Source organism: Urocitellus parryii, chromosome X (genome assembly GCF_045843805.1).
Source record: "Urocitellus parryii isolate mUroPar1 chromosome X, mUroPar1.hap1, whole genome shotgun sequence".
Classification (NCBI taxonomy): Eukaryota; Metazoa; Chordata; class Mammalia; order Rodentia; family Sciuridae; genus Urocitellus; species Urocitellus parryii.
This window is the reverse complement of record NC_135547.1, coordinates 15,324,804-15,345,983: the sequence shown is the minus strand read 5'-3', so window position 1 is coordinate 15,345,983 and position 21,180 is coordinate 15,324,804. Positions and strand designations below refer to the sequence as shown.

The 21,180-nt window shown below is 47.4% G+C and overlaps 1 protein-coding gene across 2 annotated transcripts; it reads left to right on the top strand.

The window, feature by feature from the left end:
* The first annotated feature begins 10,493 nt into the window (after positions 1-10,493).
* Positions 10,494-20,935, top strand: Zic3 (Zic family zinc finger 3). 2 transcript variants are annotated; one of them, XM_026392237.2, is made up of 3 exons: positions 10,494-11,550; positions 12,642-12,805; positions 20,786-20,935. In XM_026392237.2, exons 1-3 carry the CDS (start codon positions 10,494-10,496, stop codon positions 20,933-20,935), a joined length of 1,371 nt encoding a protein of 456 aa, XP_026248022.1. The 2 variants fall into 2 exon arrangements, with proteins under 2 accessions (XP_026248022.1, XP_026248021.1); XM_026392236.1 differs by lacking the exon at positions 20,786-20,935 and adding an exon at positions 13,638-13,817.
* The last annotated feature ends 245 nt before the right edge of the window (positions 20,936-21,180 follow it).

Below are 21,180 nucleotides of genomic sequence, written 5' to 3'. Positions count from 1 at the left end.
AGAAGCATAAGGCTTCCCTCACCAATCCTGGGGAGTTTACCTAGGGCTGGAGAAAAGGTAACAAAGAAACATTCTGAGTGAAATGGAATTTTCCCCACTCCCATTCCATTCTCCTTTCTTTTAAGTAATAGGCCAGGATTGGATCTGCTGAAATGGAGAGAACAATCCTATTCTTTAAGCAGTTCCATCCCTCACTGCCTTCCAGTGGAACTGCTATCCTGTTATAGCAGGAAAATAAATTAATAAATAAATCCAGGCCCAGTACAAACCATTTCCTGACCAGAATCTCTTGATTTCTTCCACTTCAGACAAAGATAAAAGGAAATTTCTAGAAAGCAAGGAGAGTGAGGCAGAAGTTAAAGATGAGGTTTTTCTTTATGGGAATATCTGAAGGGGAAAGATGGGGATAACTGTCTAGGATGGGAACCCCAAGTTTATTTGTAGAGGACATCTAGTTGGAGCACCTCAGATGTGGGTGGTCATGCCAGGATCAAGGTTGCAAATTGCAGGGCTGGGAGTACAGCTCAGTAGTAGAATACTTGCCTAGTACTCCTCCCCCCTCCCCCCACCCACACACACACAGAAATAAGCCTAGGAAGGCTATAGGGTGGGAGGCTCCAGAGAGTCATCTACTCAGCTACGTACTCTGGCATGGTAGTTCCTAATTACAAATCAAAAGGGAGCTTCAAAAATTGTCACGTGGCACTCCCCCCGAAGACTAAATGAGTCAAAAGCTCTGGGGTAGATCTGGGTATCTGGAAATTTCAAAGATCCCCAGGAATTTCCAAAGTGGAGCCAGGGTTCCCCAGGTTCCCTGGGGGCCAATAGAACCCTAGCTTCACTCTCTTGCTTCCAGAACAGAAGGTGGCAAACCCTCCCCCTTTCAAGGAGGGTGTGAAATTTAGAACACTAGATATTGCAATATCTTTCTCTGAGAACGACAAAACTGACAGATCATGTGGAAGTTAGTGGGTGCATCAAGGACATAGGTCATCCTGGCTTCCTAGAGGGCACATTAGAAACTGGAGGAGATTGGCCAGTGTATACAGACGTCACAGTGGGTATGGACTATATAAACCACCAAGAATTCCAGTTTGCATCTGTAGGTGGTGAAACTCTCTTCACTCCAAAAAAACTTTAGAGGCTAAAAGCACTTCAGGAAGAAGGAGGAAAGAAGAAGGAAGAGGAGGTAAGAAGGAAGAATTAGCTTTTCTAAAGTAGAATCGGGTATTTAAGCAATAGTTTCTGGTACTTGTTTGTTTGTTGGTTCCACGGATTGAACCCAGGGGCACTTAGCCACTGAGCCACATTCCCAGACCTTCTTATTTATTTAAACAAAAATTTTTTAAAAAATATGTGAGATGGGGATCTCGCTAAGTTGCTGAGGGTGGTGTTAAGTTGCGGAGTCTGGCTTTGAACTTGCAATCTTCCTGCCTCAGCCTCTGGCGGCCCTGGGCGGAACGTTTTTTTAAGCCTTCTGAGCGACCCTTGGAACTAACACTGAGCTACAAAATGCAATGTGTGATATGGGGTGGGAAGCCAGGGCGGAGGAAAATGATTATTTACTGATACAAGCCTGTTTCATTCTGGCTTGGTCCTCCAGAAAACGTGACCTTTAGCTCCGGGTGCCTGCAGAGGAGATTCTGCTTAGCCAGTGTGGATTAAAGTGAGGTTGTGGATTGAACCGGGCTAAAGAGAGTGACCACCACAGTCTAGGGAATTCCAGTTGTTGAGGATCCTCATCCTCAAAGGTTCATCCTGAGTAAGAGCTTCTATTCTTCTTCTTCTTCTTCTTCTTCTTCTTCTTTTTTCCTCCTCCTCCTTCTTCTTCTTCTTCTTCTTCTTCTTCTTCTTCTTCTTCTTCTTCTTCTTCTTCTTCTTCTTCTTCTTCTTCTTCTTTTTCTTTTTCTTTTTTTTCCCCCCAGGCTCTTTATTTTTGAAGTCGGCTAGGTTAAAGTGAGGGGGCGGGGCAAGACACAAAGGATTCCGGGGACCGGCCCGCATGAAACTTGAACCCTGCGAGATAAGGGTAAGGGAGCCTTGGGCTCCTACAGCCTGAGTAAATTAGGAAAGAACGCACAGGGCATACCCGAGTTTCAGGTCCTGTGGGGGCAACAGCAGGATCAGGTCAACACACTGCATTCAGAGGCCTGCAGTACGTGGGTCTCAAGGTCCTCAGCTTACTGACCCTCAAAGATTGCAGTGTAGCCTGGTGGGTATTACATGGAACTTCCCTAGGGGTCTAGGGCAGAGGCCGGTGCGACTGATCACACCCCCTGTCAGCCCAAGTGTGACAATCTCCCCAGTAGGCCTCTGAAAACACAAAGGGCACATCTGCAGAGCAGGATCTAGAGTTTCCCACAGGCTCTCCTTGGAAAGGGAAGCTGGGCTGCCCTTGTCTCTAAGTCATTTTCCTGCAAATAACACCTTTGGGAAACCTTAGGTGCAGGAAGTGCCCCTTTCTCTACCCTCCATAGCTGGTGGCATGTAGGCAGGCCACATTTAGGCTAGAAGAGCTCTGTTGATGTGATAATTTATTTAGCCCATCCAGACCATACTGCTGTAAGATAAAGTTAAATTCAAAGTCCTGATAAAGAATGAAGAGAATCTTTTAGTATAATTGTCTCATGCCATATTTGGAACAGACTATAAATCAATCAATCTATCTATCTATATATCTGTCTATCTGCAGGGCACTCCTGTAATCCCAGGAATTTGGAAGGTGGAGGCAGAAGGATTGCAAGTTTGAGGTTGGCCTGGGAAACATAGCAAGACTTTGTCTCTAAATAACAAAAAATAATAAAAGGGCTGGGGATGTAGCTCAGTGGGTAAAGCACCCTCCTGGGTTCAAACCCCTGGTAGTCAAAAAAAAAATTTTTTTCTTTTGCTCACTTGAAATTCAAAAGTACCTGAATGTCCTGAATGTTATGTGTCAAATTTGGCAACTTTACATGAGTGGAGTGGCTACCTGGGCCAGGGGGGTAACTCTTTGCCAGCCTGGGCCAGACTCAAAAAGTAAACTGCAATCTAACAAAACTGAGTCTGAGAGTCAAGAGTGAAGGGAAGAGGAAATATGCTGCCCAGAAAGAGAAACTCCAGATAGGTTGGAGAAGAAGGAAGGAGGAGGAGAAAATGGGAAGCTACACTAAAAGGAGAGAAGGCACCCGACAAGCTGGGGTGTTGGAAGCACCCTGGAATCTTTAAATTTATCTACCTTAATTAATTAAATAATTAGTTTGGTGCTGGGGGTGGTAGCCAGGGCCTCAGGCATGCTAAATGAAGCATATTCTACCACTGAGCTACATCCCTAGCCTAGCCTATCTTTACAGTATGAAGGGGGGAGGTGCACAGAGGAAACCTTAGTCTACTGACTGTTGGCATTTGTTCCTGGGAGAAAGCGAGCAAGTGTTTCTGGGAGAGAAAGAGGAAAGGGGCAAACTTCAGGTCCTCACTGATGAGGGGCAGTTGATTGGGAGAGAGGGGACTGACCTCTTGGTTCCTCAAAGTTCCCCATGCCTAGGGAACTGGGGTCACTTCCCCTTGGCTTCCTGAAGGCAGGCTGCTTAGGGGCCTCTGCCTGGACTCAAATGCCTTGCTTAGTTTGGCAGCTGTGGTTGCCCCTCAGGGCTCAGTCACGCAGAAAGGGTCAATAAACTATGTATCTCTAGCCAAAGGAGAAAGACAATAAAACCACCCTCAGGGTCAGAGGTCACCTAGTCACTGATTGAGATATTCACAACTCTTTTTCCTCACTTCTCTCTTCTCATCCCCTCTTTCTCCTTGGGGCTCCTCCTCCCTCCACTACTTTTTTACCTTTCTCTAAACCAAAGTGATCCCTGGAAATAATTGAGGTGTGAGACTGGAAAAAGAATTCACACCATGTGCAAAATGAATATTAAAAAGTAGGAGGGTGATGGTTAATAAAACTTACCAGTTAAGAATATCTAGCCTCTGCTGAGAATATGGTCTCAAACTTTCTGTAAAGGACCAAATGGAAAATATTTTAGGCTTCTCAGGCTACATTCAGTCTCTGTAGCATAATCTCCTCCCCTCTTTCTATGTCTAACCCTTTAAAGATGTTTTTAAAACATTCTTGTCTCCTGGAGCCATATGAATATAACAAGCTATGGGCCAGATCTGGCCTGTAGTTTGCAGTCCATAGTTTGTCATTCAAGTCCAAACCAGATATTAGTCTAATTCACCCCCACTTTGTCCTCTTTGGGAGTAGGTGAAAAAAGGGGAAAGAAAGGGAGGTCCTGATGCTTTAATATCAAAGCCCCTTCCTCTCATCTTCTCACTAGGAAAGGACCACATGAATGACCCCAAGCCAAGTGCAAAAACAACAGGCAATTTGATTTTACAAAATTCCATTCCAGAACTAAATGAAGGTCCTTGGGAGTCTGAGAGCATTTTTAGAGGTCAGGAATTCATACTCTCCACTTGGGCAAAAGTAAAGATAATTCAGGAAATGTAGTCTCTGACCCTTAATGAGGAGGGAAGAAAGATGGAATGTTTAAATAGAACTGGATCAGGGAAATGATGGCCCTAGACCTAAGTACCAAGGATGCACATCACTGCTAGAAACCATGATATGGTCCAGAGATAACTTCCCTGCCACTTCGGGTTTGGGATTTAATCTCAAAGGAGAAATGAAAAGGCGAATATTTCAGGATAGTCCAAGGCTTCTCTTTACTAGCTTTAGAGCTAGCATCATTTACATTTTAGAATTAGTAGAACATTAGCCAGGCACGGTGGTGCACGCCTATCATCCCGGTGGCTCTGGAGGCTGAGGCAGGAGTATCACAAGTTCAAAGCCAGTCTCAGCAAAAGTGAGGCGCTAAGCAACTCAGTGAGACCCTGTCTCTACATAAAATACAAAATAGAGCTGGGGATGTGGCTCAGCAGTCAAGTGCCCCTGAGTTCAATCCCCAGTAACAAACAAACAAAAAGAGCGAATAGAGCATTTAGAAACTTAGTAAGAACTTGGGGTCCAGTGTCAGGAATGTTGGGACCCCAAATCCTTTCTCTTCATCCCATCTCTTTGGGTCTCTGGGGAAGAACTTGTAAACAAATCCAGTATGCCATCATATTTCTGTGTTTTTTGCCTGGATCTGCCTCTCCCCTAGCCTGGGTACTTCTCTCCTCTAAGGTGTTCTGATCTAGAAAGGGAATGTCCTCTTGCCCTTCTGGCATCAGGAGCTACACTGGTACTGGAGGCTAACAGCTGGATACCCACAGAGCAGTAAAGATACTCTTTGGTAACAGTACCCAGAGGGCCAGGACCACAGATCATCATGAGCCTTTCACCCACACTTGGCTGACAAGCACTGCCTGCCACCTAGGGTTTCACTCCACTTCTTCTATTTCAGGGACTCCCCTCATAATCCCAAACTGGATTCTGATAGCTCTAATAGCTCTAATTCAACTCTCAGCTTTCCTTCTCCAAGTTCAGCCCTATTTACTTAAGCCTGTGTCTCTGAAGTTCAAGTGTATATATCTGTCTGCACAGCCCTGATTGACAAGTACAATGAAAATGTCTCATTCTCGTTTGGTTTGCATTTCATTACATTAGGCAACAATATGCCTTGAACTGCAGAGGACAAAGACAAAACAGATATGTAAAAAGGTTTGAGAAACAATATCTATTTGTTCCTTCTCTATTGAATTTTAAAGGTATTGAGGGCTTATATAATATTTGTCAAATGATGGGACTATAGTGAAAACTCTCATGTAGTCAATAAAATCTGGAGTTCAGCGAGCTATTGGAGAGTGTGTCCGCAGGTCCCAGAGATCCTTCAGCTCAGCCTCCGAAGCCAATTAAGAGCTTTATCTTAGCATAAAAATAAAGAGGAGTTAAAAATGCATTCTTTCCCCAGCTTTCTTCCCCCTTCATTTTTTATTGCCATTTGCAGTTTTTCTTTTTAAAAGATCTGGAACTCTAAAGAGAGGGTAGGCATTTATGTAAAGAAAGTGTCCTTTACCAGGGGAAAAAAGTGAGAATAATGGTGAGTTTCAAGGACATGTTTCAACGAGAAACACTTTGTGCTCCACTAGGGAGAGGCAGGGGCACCAAATTCAGCTTCTTGGAATAATTCCCTTCCTGAATTCAAAGATTCATTTATTGAAATAAATCAGGAAGCATTGACAGAACGGAAATCCGCTTGCTGGGTTTAAAGGGTCTTTAAAATGTTGGGAGTGTTAGATTGCAAGTCTTTTCTAAATACAAAACAGAAGAAAAGACCGCAGTGTTTCCCTTGGACTTAAAGAAAATCGCTAGGTCTCCGAGTTAGGATCATTTCAAGTCCACCACAGAAAATGGGTTTAGAAAGAAGTCCTGCATGATAACACAATGTGCTATACATGTTTTGTTCTTCAGGAGGCTGGAAGGAAAGGCAAAGCGCTGTAGATGGGGGTTCTGGGTTGTTCGGAGAAACCAGTTCTATCCTACTATCCCTAAGATATTCTCTTTTCCTCCTACTTCTTCAGGATAGATCCTAAAAATCTGACTCAAAAACTGAGCTAGTTTGGAATGATCAGTTTCTCTAGTTTTATTTATTGCTTTAGATATGGGGGTAAAAATAAATCTTTTTCCTATTTACTATTTGAACCCAGAGTGAGGGAAAGGATCCCATTATATTTCCTATCCATACAGACAAGTGGATATTTAGACCAGACCACATACAACTGGGGGATGCATAAAAGAGATTTATTGGTTAATTTAGGCTACCTAATACACATGTAAACCCCAGTAAGCCAAAGCTGTTGAGGGAGCCTCGGTTATAGCGTAAAATAAGAATCACGACCGGGGTTCCAGTGGTCCTGCCCTTCCCAGCGCTGTGATTCCTCTCTCCACCTGAAAAATGAAAAGAGAAGAGCTCTTCCTGCCTGGTCCTAGACTGTGTGCAAAAACTTTTCTCCTTCCCTCTTTCCTGTCTGAGCCATCACCCTGCTCTCAGACTTAGATCCCCAAAGCCTCCTGTCCCCCCAAGTTGTTCTCAGGGTGTCCTCCAAAAACCGTGTTTGGGGAGGAGGGGAAACCACTTAACCACTTAACTTTTTTCCCTCACCTTAGCAGTGATTTGCTTTTGAGTGGTGGGGGGTGCTTTTCTTCTCCCCCCCCCCCCTCATGCGGTGATTTGCAATTTCTGGAGAGATGTCGCTTTCTATCCAGTTTTAAGAGTCAGGGTTCCCCTTCCCCAAAAAGGAAAGCTCTGCCCAGACCAAGCGAAACAGGAATTCGAAATGGCCTGACTTTACCCTGCTGTTCACAAAGCCCCCAGCCTCCTCCTCCCTTTGGGGGCATCCTGGACCCCAGCGCTTCACTAAGTAAGGACACCCCCTCAGAACCACACACTCGGGATGGGCCAGGCTGCCCGGGGAAGAGCTCCACCACCCAGCGTTTTGGCCTAGCTGAACCGCCTCAGGTCTGCCCCTTAACAAGCACCCCCCCACCTCCCCACTTCTCGGCTGATGATCTAATTGAATTATGCCTTTTTGTTCCAGGGACTACAGAGCACGTGCTGGAGGCAATTAATTATCGAAATGTGGCTGCATCAAAACGGACATTGGGTACCCGGTAGGTCAGACGCGGCAACATCCTCAAGCCCTGCGTTCGAGACTCCTCCCCAAAAAAAGGAGAATGCTAGGCTCTCGCGGCAGCTCCCCTTCTGCGTTCCCTTGCGGGGTAGCCTTCCCTGACTCCCAAGCGTGCAAGGCCCTCGTTTATCCAGGTACCAGCTGGGACACCCGGAAATTCTCGCTGAGGGTTGACCGGGCCAAAGCAGGACAACCGCCCCCTCCCGGTGCCCAAACCTGAAGAATCACTCTCCCAGAAAGGGCTCTGAGGAAATCCAAACTTTTCCCAACCAGCAACATGCCCAGGGTCGGTGGGGGGTGATGGGAGGTGAAGAGAGGTAGAGGGAAGGAAGGAAGGAAAGAAAGGGGAAAATGAAGAGAAAGGGAAAAGAAAGAAAAGCAATCTTCCCTTTTTATAAACCTGACTCTAGGGAATTCATTTGCATGATTTAAGCATATTTATTCTTCTTTGAAACACCCCCCAGCCCCGCAAAGAAACCCTCTGCTGAGCGACAATGAAACCCTTCTTGGAGAGCCTGTTTTCGGTAGATGCAATAATTTAAGTCAGCAGTGAACTCACCTTCCAACCTGGGGAGAGAGCTCTGGAAGTGGAGGGAGATTGGGGCGAGTTTGATGGGAAGGGGCGACTACAGTAAGATGTGGTATCCTCAGGGTTTTCCCCCAGCAAACTGGCAAAGAAGGTAGTGAAGTGTTGGTCAGGCCAGGCAGATTGGGGGGCAGGAAGTGAAAGACTGCAGTTATAAAGCGCTGCTTGAGGCGGTCTCTCCTGGCGCCTCTGAACTTGATCAGATGTTCTGTTTCCTACAGAGAGATGGCGGCCAGGCTGTGAGGCTGCCTCAAGGCGCAGACTTTGGGGCTCGGCCCCGCTAGAGATGTGACAATCACAGCCATCTTTCTCTCGGTCTTTTTTCCTACTCTCATTCTCCTGCATTCTTTGCAAATGCGTTGGTAGACAGAAAATTGAGTGCAATTATAACCCTGTCTGAACCTGGTCATTTTTGTCCAAGAAAGACCTTGCACCAGACGGAGGGCGGCGGCGGGGGGCGACTCCAACACACGCCCAGGGAAAGTAAATCCTTAAGGGGTAAGCAGTTCCCTAGGTCACTACGTGCTTTCCCCGGTAGGAGTAGAAGAGAGCAAAGCTCAGGCTTCAGAGGGAAGAAAATTCCATCTCACAGTCCCCATTCCCCCTCCCTGCTTTTGCGTTTGAAAATGTTGAGAATTCAAAGCTGATTAGCCCAGTGATACGGAAACCACGCTGATTCTGTGTGGGTCTAGTGTGTTTACTATGTGTTTGTGTGTTGTGTTTTGCGTACAATGTGTTCTGTGCGTGTCTAGTATTTGTGCGTGTTTGGTATTGTGTATATTTACTCTATTGTGTCTAGTTGTGTGCCTGTGCTTATTGTGTTGTGTGTAGCGTTGTTATTGGTTGTGCTTACTATTATGTTGTGTACATGTTTAGTGTGTTGTGCGTGTTTCATATGGCGTGCTTGTGTTTACTGTGCTGCGTTCGTGTTTCCTGCTGTGCGCTTAAGTTTATTGTGTTGCACGTTTGCTGTGTTGTGTCTGGTGTGTGCTGGGGGAAGTGGGTATCGGCGAGTAAAACAGCTACTCACAAACTAAAGGGTCAAAGCTTGGTTCAGAAGGAAGTATAGGAGATCGGGTCTAATTGGGCCTTGGACCGCTGCCGCCAGCTGGGGCCACGGGCAGGGAGATGGCCAGGCCTGGGTCTGGGGTCTTGGGACCTTATAGTGGCGTGTGGGGTGGAAGCAGCAGCTGGGCCAGGAGCGCGGAACTGCTACGCTCACGCTGGCATTTGCGCCCTGCGGCTACCAAGGAAGAACGTTCTCAAGGTGGTGAGGTTGCGGGGGGCGGGGGGGCAAGCGGGACTGGACATCGAACGCCGCGCCGACGGAGAAGGCGCGGCGGTGGAAAAGATCCTCACAGGGCAAAGAGTTTCTTTAGCCAAAGCGGGTAAAGGGCGCGCGAGGGGTGCTTGGGGCCCTCTTGGGGCCGAGACGAAGTCACAGAGAGGCCCAGCTCCGCCCCGCCACTTGCCGGCTGAAGCCTGGCCCCAGCTCCCCACAGCCGCACAGTCCCCGCGGAGCCCACTCGCGGACACCAGGCAGCCGCCGCCTCACCTGCCAGGCGCCCGGCAGCTGCCCAATCAGCTGCGGTCGCTCTACCCAGGCTGCCATGTTCTCCGCTCTGCGTTGTCAATCAGTGTGGCGGCGGCCAATGGGCGGCCCGGCCGGGGGTCAGGTGACCGTAGGCCAGCTGGTTCCCCATTGGCGCGCGCCGCCCGGCCTCCCGCTCGGTTTATGTGAGAGGAGTGAGTGATTGACTTTATCAGTCCAAGGACATTACTCTGGAGGCGAAGAGGCTGGGACTCGTGAGGGGAGCGGCGAAGATCGAGCCTGCCTGCTGCCCGCTGCCCGCCTGTCGGCCGCGATCGGGCTCCGCTATTTGGAGCGGCCCAGCCGGGAGGCCGGTATCCAGCCTCCTGGCCCCAGGGTTCCGCGCTCTCGGGTAGAGGAGGGGTGCCCGGGACAGGATTGGCAAACCCCGCCCTCCACTTATTATTTAGCTTATTTTTCTTTGTGCGCTCCTGTTAGTTTGTTAAACCAGGTCTACTCCCAGAGTCTTTCCTCCTCCCTTCTCCTCCCTCCTCCTTTTCCCTCAAACCCACCCCCCTTTTTTCTTCCCCTCCTCCCTCCTATCCCTCTGCAGGAGACTCTCGCAGCCACGGAAAGTTGCGGCTCCTGGTAGCGCCTTGGCGGTGTCCTAGTTGTATCGGGCTGCCGCCTTCCCTACGGCACTACGGCACTTCGAAAATCTCCCTCTCCTGCACCCTTGCTCACTTAAACCGGATCGCCCGTGTCCAGAACGCCCCACCTATGACGATGCTCCTGGACGGAGGCCCGCAGTTCCCCGGGCTGGGAGTGGGCAGCTTTGGCGCGCCGCGCCACCACGAGATGCCCAACCGCGAGCCGACGGGCATGGGGTTGAATCCCTTCGGGGACTCAACCCACGCTGCCGCCGCCGCTGCTGCCGCTGCTGCCTTCAAGCTCAGCCCGGCCGCGGCACACGATCTGTCTTCCAGCCAGAGCTCGGCTTTCACGCCGCAGGGTTCGGGCTACGCCAACGCCCTGAGCCACCATCACCACCACCATCACCATCATCATGCCAGCCAGGTACCCAGCTACGGCGGCGCAGCGTCCGCTGCCTTCAACTCCACGCGCGACTTTCTTTTCCGCCAGCGCGGCTCTGGGCTCAGCGAGGCAGCCTCGGGAAGCGGGCAGCACGGGCTCTTTGCTGGCTCCGCTAGCAGCCTGCACGCTCCAGCTGGTATTCCTGAGCCCCCTGGTTACTTGCTCTTTCCCGGGCTGCATGAGCAGGGCGCTGGGCACCCGTCGCCCACAGGGCACGTGGACAACAACCAGGTCCACCTGGGGCTGCGTGGAGAGCTGTTTGGCCGTCCTGACCCTTACCGCCCGGTGGCCAGCCCGCGCACGGACCCCTATGCAGCCAGCGCGCAGTTTCCCAACTATAGCCCCATGAACATGAACATGGGAGTGAACGTGGCGGCCCACCACGGGCCGGGCGCCTTCTTCCGTTATATGAGGCAGCCCATCAAGCAGGAGCTGTCGTGCAAGTGGATCGACGAAGCTCAACTAAGCCGGCCCAAGAAGAGCTGCGACCGGACCTTCAGCACCATGCATGAACTGGTGACGCATGTCACCATGGAGCATGTGGGGGGCCCGGAGCAGAACAACCACGTCTGTTATTGGGAGGAGTGCCCCCGCGAGGGCAAGTCCTTCAAGGCGAAGTACAAACTGGTCAACCACATCCGAGTACACACGGGCGAGAAGCCCTTCCCGTGCCCCTTCCCGGGATGCGGGAAGATTTTTGCCCGCTCTGAGAACCTCAAGATCCACAAGAGGACCCACACAGGTAAGGGGAAAGACAGGTGGGTGAGGGGTTCGCTAGGGGAACCCGGCTACCGAGCGGACTTGGAACGCAGGGTACACGGGTGAACGCCGAGAAGAGGGGCGGCGCCCCGCCAAGGCCGTTCCGGAATGAAGCGCTGTCAGTGCCCCTCCATCCCGGCCCACCCCGACCTGAGGCACTTTTGCCCAGTTCAAACTTCTCGGGCCGACTGCTCTGCAGTCTCAGGAACTAATTGGGACCTTCTCGCGCCCGGGAACAAACTGGCGCCGCCTCTTTTTGTATCCCTTTCTGGGTTACTATGAAGAGACTCCGAATGTGTTGAGAGCGTATTGCTTACAAGCGATTTAGCCTCTCGGCACACATTCTAGGAAGGCAACCATAGAAATGCTAATGAAAACTAACTTTCGGATACTTCCGCTCTTTTTTACACTTGATTGGCACATCTCCTAATTAAATGACTGATACTTTTGTCAAACTATTTTTATTTGGAGTTCCTGGTTCAGTTCAGTCCTCCGGGAGGAAAGCTAAAGTAGAAAAAGCACCACAGTTTCGTGGCTTGTTCAGAGCATCTTGTAAAACTGTCTATAGCCCCTGGATTTATGTATTTTTTTCTGTTTTCGAACACTAAGTACCACTGCCCAGGCTTTTTAATACTGGACTTGGCAAAACCGCTACATGTGAAAGAGGCAAATTAAAAGGTACAAAGAAGCGACTGAATGGGATTGTCCCATCCCCGATCCATTGTCCCGCCGGGCTCGGTTACATCGCCGTGATGGTGGCTGAACATGGCCCGGTAGAGTGGAACCACAAGTTGGGGGAAACTTCTGAGGAGCCAGGAGCTTTCTTGTCCTGCGAGAACAAAGGGATGATCAGGTTCTGGGCCGGCCCTGCCCCACTCCCGCCCCGTTCCTTCCCAGCCCAGCGGACTCAACCAACCCTCTCCATTTTTTTCTCCAGGGAAAAATGATGTCCCAGTCTCCCCTAGTTTGCATTCCCTCCGGGAAGACTGCTGGGCTCTCAGTCTCGCACTGCTCCTCTCTGGGAAGCTCCCGGCCCTGACTATTTTCTCTCTTTTGCATTTTTACATTTTGCAGGTGAGAAACCTTTCAAATGTGAATTTGAAGGCTGTGACAGACGCTTTGCCAACAGCAGCGACCGCAAGAAGCACATGCATGTGCACACCTCGGATAAGCCCTATATCTGCAAAGTGTGCGACAAGTCTTACACGCACCCGAGCTCCCTGCGCAAACACATGAAGGTAATTACCTCTTTATTAGCGGTCGGCGGTTTGTAAACACCCGGCCCGACACTGGGCCGCGGAACGGAAGCGCCCGCGCTGCCAACCCTCTGTCCTCCACGTTAAATCCGATTTGCTGCAGCGGTGACACCTTGAACCCATTTTGGGGATGGGGGGGGGCAGGAGAGAGCAGAGTTGGGAGGGGGAGAGAGTGGAGGAACTATCAGTTGTTTACTGGGAAGCTCTAGCCGAGCTCGCCTGGGCTTGAGGCTGCAGTGGCCGCCTCTTGCCGGCTCAGCCTGCGGTGGGAATGGAGAGTGGCGGCGCCGAACCCGGGGGAGGGTCGTTCATTTGCTCTTCGGCTTTGGATAAAACAATGGGGCCGAGGAGCACGGTCTGATTCCCACACATTTGTCTAAAGACTTGGCAGGCAGCGTCCAGGGTCCCTGTGCCACTCTTCTCTATACCTGCTTCCCCAAGCCGGAAGCGGCTTGGTGAAACCTGGGCTGGGAGTGACTATTTTATGGGGTCCCTCAGAGTAACTGCTCACCTACTCCATCCACGGAGTCAGCATTTTTGAAGTGGCAGGACTAAAATGGAGTGCTTTATTCCTTTTCCATAATGCCTTAGTATGGAACCTCGTTTTTGACGAATATGTCCGGGTTTTCTAGACATGGGTAATATGGAAAATAAAAATAAAAACAGAACAACAGCAGCAAAAAAAAAAAAAAAAAAATGTTAAGTGGGTCACTGGGCGGTCTTGCTCTTACAGTGCTCAAATTCTGCTCTTGTTTTTGCTTGCACATTGCCGGTTGGAATTATATTCATTATAATATATACATGTTAATTTTAGGTTCATGAATCTCAAGGGTCAGATTCCTCCCCTGCTGCCAGTTCAGGCTATGAATCTTCCACTCCACCCGCTATAGCTTCTGCAAACAGTAAAGATACCACTAAAACCCCTTCTGCAGTTCAAACTAGCACCAGCCACAACCCTGGACTTCCTCCCAATTTTAACGAATGGTACGTCTGAGGACAACCAAAATGCATTTTAAAAAGAAAACTGAGACCAATCAGATGGAAATGGAGTTTTAAAGCAAGAGGCCATACATAGGGCTACATCTTGTTAATTGCAATTGTCCAGGAAGGTTTTGGGCAAAATCCCAAAGTAGCCATGCCCTTTTCTCAGGATTAGAAAATACATTTTGGCATTTGAAGGATTTTTTACAAAATCTTTTCACTGCTTTTTGCTCCCCTTCCTCTTGCTCTCTGCATACCCCATTCTGAGACTCCTTCAGTTCATTTTAACATTTGTCCTGTTTCTTGAGGAAGTTATAGAAGGCTTGGTGGTGGTGATGTTAAAACTGATGGAATTTCTTCTTCGCCTTAGTGGTGATTGTTTAAACTCTCACAGTCTTAAACCATGCCAAAGTCCTGTTATGTCTTGAACTTTTTCTTCAAAGCATTACACTTGTGAATGTATCTTTGTCTAATGGGGTCGAAACTGTTCAGTATTTTTTCAGGCTGAGGATATGATGTTACTCTACACAGATTGTGACGTTTAGTATACAGTTGCCTTTTGTAATAACTTTTTTTTTTGTAAATACATATCCGTTGATGCCATATTTATCGTTTGTAATTTAATTATTGCTGCAAGTGCCGGGAACTGAACAATATTTATGGATAAATGTTTTCTAACAAATTCTGTACAGCTTTTGATTATAACTGCTTTAGCATTAAAAATTTATTGTTTTGAAAGAAGAACACAATTTACAATTTTTGAACCACTGACTCTTTTCTCTTGTTTTGTAACAGCCTCCTTCTACAAAGAGGAGAATGAGCAAATTGAATCTTGTTTGTTGGTATTTATAACTCACTCAGATCCCTTTTTTAATTGTTAAATTATTTTTCTATTGCAGTATAGATTCCTTATAGTGTCAGTTTCCATCTGGGAGGACCCTCTTTTCTTTATCTCTAGCTCAGATGGTTGTTTAACTGCGAGTTTCAATGTGTTTGTCCTGGATTTTCGGCATGCAAATCAAATATTACTGATCAATTCAGTTAGTGGCCATGACATCTCAATCTTGTACTTCAAAGACTGAGAAGCTGGATTTAATCATCCCTGCCCTACATATATAAACATAAGGTAACCTAATTAGCTTTATGTCCCTTAGTTCTTTATTACCTTACATAAAAATGAAAATTGCGGCAGGATGCATGTCTGTTCTATCTAGAGATCATCCATGTACCTATATGCATTTGTATCTATGAATTTATCTAATCTGCCTATCAAATCTATCTAGCTCTATATATTTTCAAAAGATAGTGTATGTCTGGAACAGTGGTGATGAGTAAGACCAGTTGAGCAGTGCTTACTTATGGTGAAAGTGCTTCTTAAAAGAACCATAGTCCATTTAAATATTGGAAGGCAAAGGCTGATTTGTTTGCTGTATATAGTTCAATTCATAATTATCACAATTTTTCATAACATTTATATAGCGGTGTAATAACTGCAGCAGTTCCAAAATGATACTATGGAAAGAAAACATTTGCAAAATATGTTATTTTTAAAGTTCATTATTTGTAGGCAAAGATGTTAAGAGCATTGTTTCCATTAAAATCAATAACAATGAAAAATGGTCGTTTGCTTTGTGATAAAATGTTAACAATCCATTTAATCTTCAGTGAAGCAACTCCTTTGGACAAACAGTTCTTTTTACAATGGTTCTGTGGAAAAGAAACTGATTACTATTTTGGGGGGTTGGAGTGGGTAGAGTGTTGAGACCTTTTTATTAGGGTGCTGTTTGTTATTGAGAGCCCAATCTCTGCATGAACTACAGAAGGTGGAGATAAGGAATTGTAAAGTATTTAGAAATGTAATGAATAGACTTAAGTACCTCTTTCTCTTTAAGGGGCAATGCTCTGAGTTTTTTGGTGGCAGTCAATTTGGTATTATATATAATGATTTTCAATTCTAGAATTTTGTTGATTGTTCTTTTTGAAGAAATAAAGTATTGGCACATCTTATTTATGTTATAACATTTTTGTATTTGGTGCCCAATATTTTTTTCATGTTCAAATAAATCAACCAAAAATTGAAATGCTTAGAGAATTTCTGATGATTAAAAGAAACTCTGATTCCCTGGATACAGTTGAAGCAATCTGTTTTGTTTTCTGCTGATCTTTGTCAACAATTATTGACAGTTTCTAATTGCAAATTGCTTTGGAGGCAATTTTTTGTTAGTGGAGAATGGGGTCTTTTGCACTTTACTCCACCTATATCCAAGGCTGTGTGAATGTCAGGAACAGAGAGATTGGGATGACTCCACTTATAATGAGCAGGTAACCAGATCAATCTACCACTCCCCACCCAGACATTCCATTCTTGACCTTGACATTGAAGGTGCTGAACCAGATTCCTATTTCAGGATTTTTCCTTCACTTCAAACTGGAGACCATTTTAAACGTTTTAAAACATTTTAAAGTTTTCTCATCAAGTTTTCGGAAAGTGTATATTCATAAGACTAGCTTTAAATGTGTGCCATTGTGAAATATAAATGTGTGTTTTTCTCCTAACATATGCAATGAACTTTCACAGTTTACTATTTTCTCCATTCGTCTCCCCCAACCCCCAACCTAATTTAACCTTAAAAGAAGATGGGTTGGGGCAAGATTCACTCAGAAAGTTGCCTTCCCCAATTAAATATATTAAATGTCTCCTTAGGAGACAATTTCCTCTTAGTTGCTTGAAATCATCATAAAATTCACAGGAAAGCATTGTGAATGTCCTAAAAAAGGAAAATGCCAATTAAATAGCAATGTAGGTAACCAATATTAAGAGACTATAAAAGTTTGCTCTTCTACATGACTACCTCTAATTTGGGCACAGCAAATTTCTCAAAAGTATGTCGTATGCCCTTCTCATTTTTCAAAGAACACATTAATTTTATAGAAAACTTTATACAGATAGTCTTCTCATAGTCTGTTTCTGGGAATGCACATTTACATTCTTGAATTTTCAGGAAATAATTTAAAGAACAAGCACAACAATCCCTCTTCCCCCAATAATAAATGCTAAAGCTAGTAGCTGGGGCTAGGCTCTTAGTAATCTACTCCTTTTTTTCCTTCCTGCACCTGGTAGGACCTTTGTTAAAATCCATTATCTTTTTCAAAATGGGTGATTCCCACTGTTTAGTGGGGAAAGAGGAGGTGGCTATTTGCAGAGCTGTTTCCACGCAAGACAAGTCTGGCCTTCATCCAGTTGGGAAGGTTAAAGATCAGGATCCAGGCTAAGCAGAGCAGTCGGTCTTAGCTAGACGAAGGTTGGAGACTTCTGCTCACAAAGGCTCCCTGGAAAGTTGGTGTGTTCTGGACTTTCTTGCCCCTCCCCCCTTCTCCCCGCCTGATTTCTCTTTGCTTCTGTCGCCTCCAGCTCCCTCTTCCCGTTTTCTAAGACAGTCTCCCGAAAACAAACCTGAGAAAGTCTAAGGGGGCTCTTAACACATTACGTTTCTGAAAAAATCGCCATCGGTGTGCCCATACACTGAAGGACGTGTGCTCTGGTTCTCCCGACACCTAGGCTGGTTTTCTCTCACAAGCCTCTGCCCTTCCAAGCCCAGGTCTCCCGTCGGACTTTGGCCCGGGACGCGGCCAGACATTTCGGAAGTCGCGACAGTGGTCCGACAGTCCTCAGGCCCCTAGTTGGGACGTTCAGGATCCGTGTCCACACATCAAATTCTTGCAAGTCCTGGTTGAGGCTCGGGCGGGGAGGAGGGGACCTCATTTCCTAGGGTCAATTCTCTCGAGGTCTCTGCCCGCTGACCCTTTGACCTCCACCTACAGGGCCCTTGGCGGCCGTAAGCCGGCGGTCGCCTGGGCTCCGAGGACGCTTCGCGCCCCATCGCCTCCCGGCCTCATTAGCCCGGCACGGCTGTAAAGCAGGAATCAGCCGCAGCCTAATCCGGACCTGGGGTCAATACGAGCCCAAACAATGGTGAGCTCCGAGGGCCATAGCGTAGCGCTGGCCGCAAACTTTGTGTTCAATTCATTTTTCTAAAGCGGTGGGGGTGGGGTCCGGGTGGGGAGGGTGGTACTCGTCTACAAGAAGGCCACTCGCGGCTCCCGGGGTTCATCGCTGGCGCTCCGGTATCTCTGCAGCGCCTGGGATGGAGGGGGCGGCAAGGCCCAGAGCCTGGTTGGCAGCCCGAGCCGGAGCCCGAGTGCCGGCCCAAAGGGGGCCGCCCCCGCGCGGGGTACAGACTTTGAAGTGGGTTTTTAGCGCGCACGTGTGAGAGCCGGGCCAGGGCCTGAGCGGGGACCCGCTGGGAGGAAAGAGGAGGCTCAGGCCCAGGCCCCAACCCCTCCCCCGCTCCCCGAGGCTCCTGCCTTTTCAAGCCGCGGCCGGGGGTCGTAGGATTCCCCCCTCGCCACCCCCACTCCCGCGTCCACCGTGCGCAGGCGCACACCCCGCAGCCGTCGAGTCGGATTTTGCTGCGAGGGGGTGGGGGGTAGAGTTGAAAGCGGCTTTGCAGCGCTGCGGCGGCCTCGGCTGAGCAGGGAGGGAGGGAGGGGAGCCGAGGGATGTGGGAAGGGGGGTTGGTTTGGGGGCGGCTCTCGAGTCGTGAACATGGCGGCCGGATGCGAACCCCCGCAGAGCGCAGCAAAACGCAGACCTACGGGCTGCCGAACTGTTGTGTCGTTTAAATTCCCTTGTTATTCCGCAGCTCTGGGCGCTCGCGGGAGAATGTAGGTCGTGGCGGTCGAACACAGAATTATTAGGAGGGGTGGGGGGAAAAAAAACGGAAGCGAAGAAGTTCTTCCTGGGCATTCTCGTGGGAAGTTGGCGTGCCCTTTGGGGGGTTGGGGTTCCCGCGGGACCTGGGTGTAAAACCCACCGGAGGCCACTTCACCCTCTTGGCCAAACTTCAAACATTTCCCCTTGGTTATCATGGGGAGGGGATGCCATTTCGAGTTACCCTGTCCCTGGCGGGATTTCACAGCACCTTCGAGCCCCCAAAATGCGAAAGCCCCTAAAAACACTGTTCTCTCCTTGGGACAATGGCGGAGCCAGTAAGGAGGGGAGCGCGTATGCATCCTTTCCAAATAAATCATCCTGACTTATCAACAGACTTGTGCCATTGGGAGTTAGAACCCTACACGTTGCCCAGGCCCGGTTTTCTGCATATCTCATTAAAACGTGGTCCTGTGAAAATCGGCACTATCGTAGCTTTTGTGTGTATCACAACAGCCAGTGGTCTTAGCTTAGGGGTGGGGGGTAGGTCACAATCCCGAAAACTTTTCATTCAGCTTTTGCTTTACTGCCTTAATGCTTTGTGAAAGAAACCCCAGTAGCTCTGGGATCTAGAGCTCCTGTTTTCTCCGCAGGGGGTAGAGGGGGAATGCCGCGGATTCACCTTCAATTCTCTTTCGTGACGGGGGAAAATGTGGATTTTTTTTTTTTTTTCAAAATTGTGGGGATTGACCCCCCAGCTCCTCTAGGCAAATAAGTGGCTCGAACTCTTCCTGGTTGCGGCTTCGTGGGGACCAACCGCCAAACGAAACGACACCTCTCTTGGAGTTACCCAGTGTCAAGCAGTCGGGCTTCTCCTGAAGGTGTGGGGCAGTTCTCGAGGGCCACCTTGGGAAGGGCCCCAGGTGGGTGGGCAGGTCATTAGCCCGGCTGGCCCTGATCTGAGGGAAATCTGCAAAACAGTGCCTTTATCTGCGGAGAACAATTGATGGGGTTGTCTTTCCTCCTTTTCAGTGCACAAAGAAGACGGCTTTGGAGCAAGAATTTGGACTATGCATTTAAGTTGTCGTGCTTTGCATTGGAAACCCCCAGCAATTAAAATAAGCACGCCCTGTAGTATTTTCTGTCCTTTTCTTATGTATGATTTCTGCAAGTTGAAGGGGCTGGAGCCTCTTCTGCAGTTTGGAAACTTGTTTTGAAATTGCCACCAAACTGATTTTTTTTTCTTTCCTGTGGGCGAAGTTTCCTTCCCGGGCTCGGCCACTACTCCCACCCCCTCAGTGGAATAGTGTATTGACATCTTTGAGAGATCAAAGGAAATAAATGGTGCTTGCTGTATGCTTTATTTTTCCATGCTGTAGTTTGAACCCTGAGGTTTGAGCTTTTTCCTGGTTAACTCTCTTGATACCAAAAGTGTGGAAAACAAAAAGTTTATTGAATTGATAAAGCTTATCCAGTTGGGAGTTTGTCCCTTTAAGAATTACAGAGCCCGGATTGTCTAGTAAGTTGACTTTAAAATCAAGCTAAGATACATTGGCGAACTGTTTCCCCTGGATACCTGCGGTGTTCCTGGGTCATTTGATAGGGTAAAACTGGTTGATTTTCATAGGGATTATGTGAATGGAATTTCTGCAAAACTAGGCAAGTGATAAATTGGAAGAGCTCTCATATTTGTTTGAATGATGTCTCCAAAGGGCACTTCTCACTGAGTTTTGGTTTCTTATCATAACTATTGAAACGTACAGCTTGAAAAACACTTAAGTTTGCAGGAAGCATTTAAAGAGGGGAGTGTTCAGATCACTGGGTCTAATGGTAACTTTTAACATAGGAATGTAAATTCTTTGAAAATTAGATAAACAACATCTATTAAAAGGAAAGAAGATAGCATGGTTCTTTAAAAAGCATCTAACCAAGTAATTTTGTATATTTTTAATCTGATAACAGTTCAACCTGTTTACTAATCTGATGCAGAGAATTGTAAGCTTTACAGAAACTATAAAAATAGCTTTCACCAGATGGCAAGTTTATAATGTTTGATCTCTAATAGGGTGTATACACTGTCTAATGTGTTTGATGAAAATATAACCTATGTAAAGACCATTTGAACTTAAGTTGTTAAAAATCCAAGATTCCATCTTGTTCTATCACAAACTAGCATTTAAAACGGCATATCCATGTAACATGACATTTTTCTGTGAAAAACTGTGGCCTGTTTTGACCTATCTGCAGTTCACTTTTTGTTTTTTTGCCAGTGTTGTCCTGCTTGGTATCCGGGACAGTCTGTAATTCCTGACGAAGAACTTGATACTGACGTTGGTATGCAGCAGCCAGCCCTCCATAACACTACCTATCCTAAATGCAGGGTTAATGCCGAACCTACTGTGCAAGAAATGATTTACTGATGAGGTTTCAAAGAAAACCACATCAATTTGGATGTCTGTTACCTTGAAGTGATCATTTTAAGAGTAGTGGCTTCTTCCCTAGGTATAAAAAGACTATTTTCTTCTTTGGGTGTATTTTATTCTGTGTTGAACAATCATTTGTGAAATGAAAAAGCAAAAAATGCTCCCCCCTCCAATTTAGGATTTATAAATGGGAAGATGGAGGCGAAGACTGGCCTAATTCATAACCCAGTGTGCATTATCTT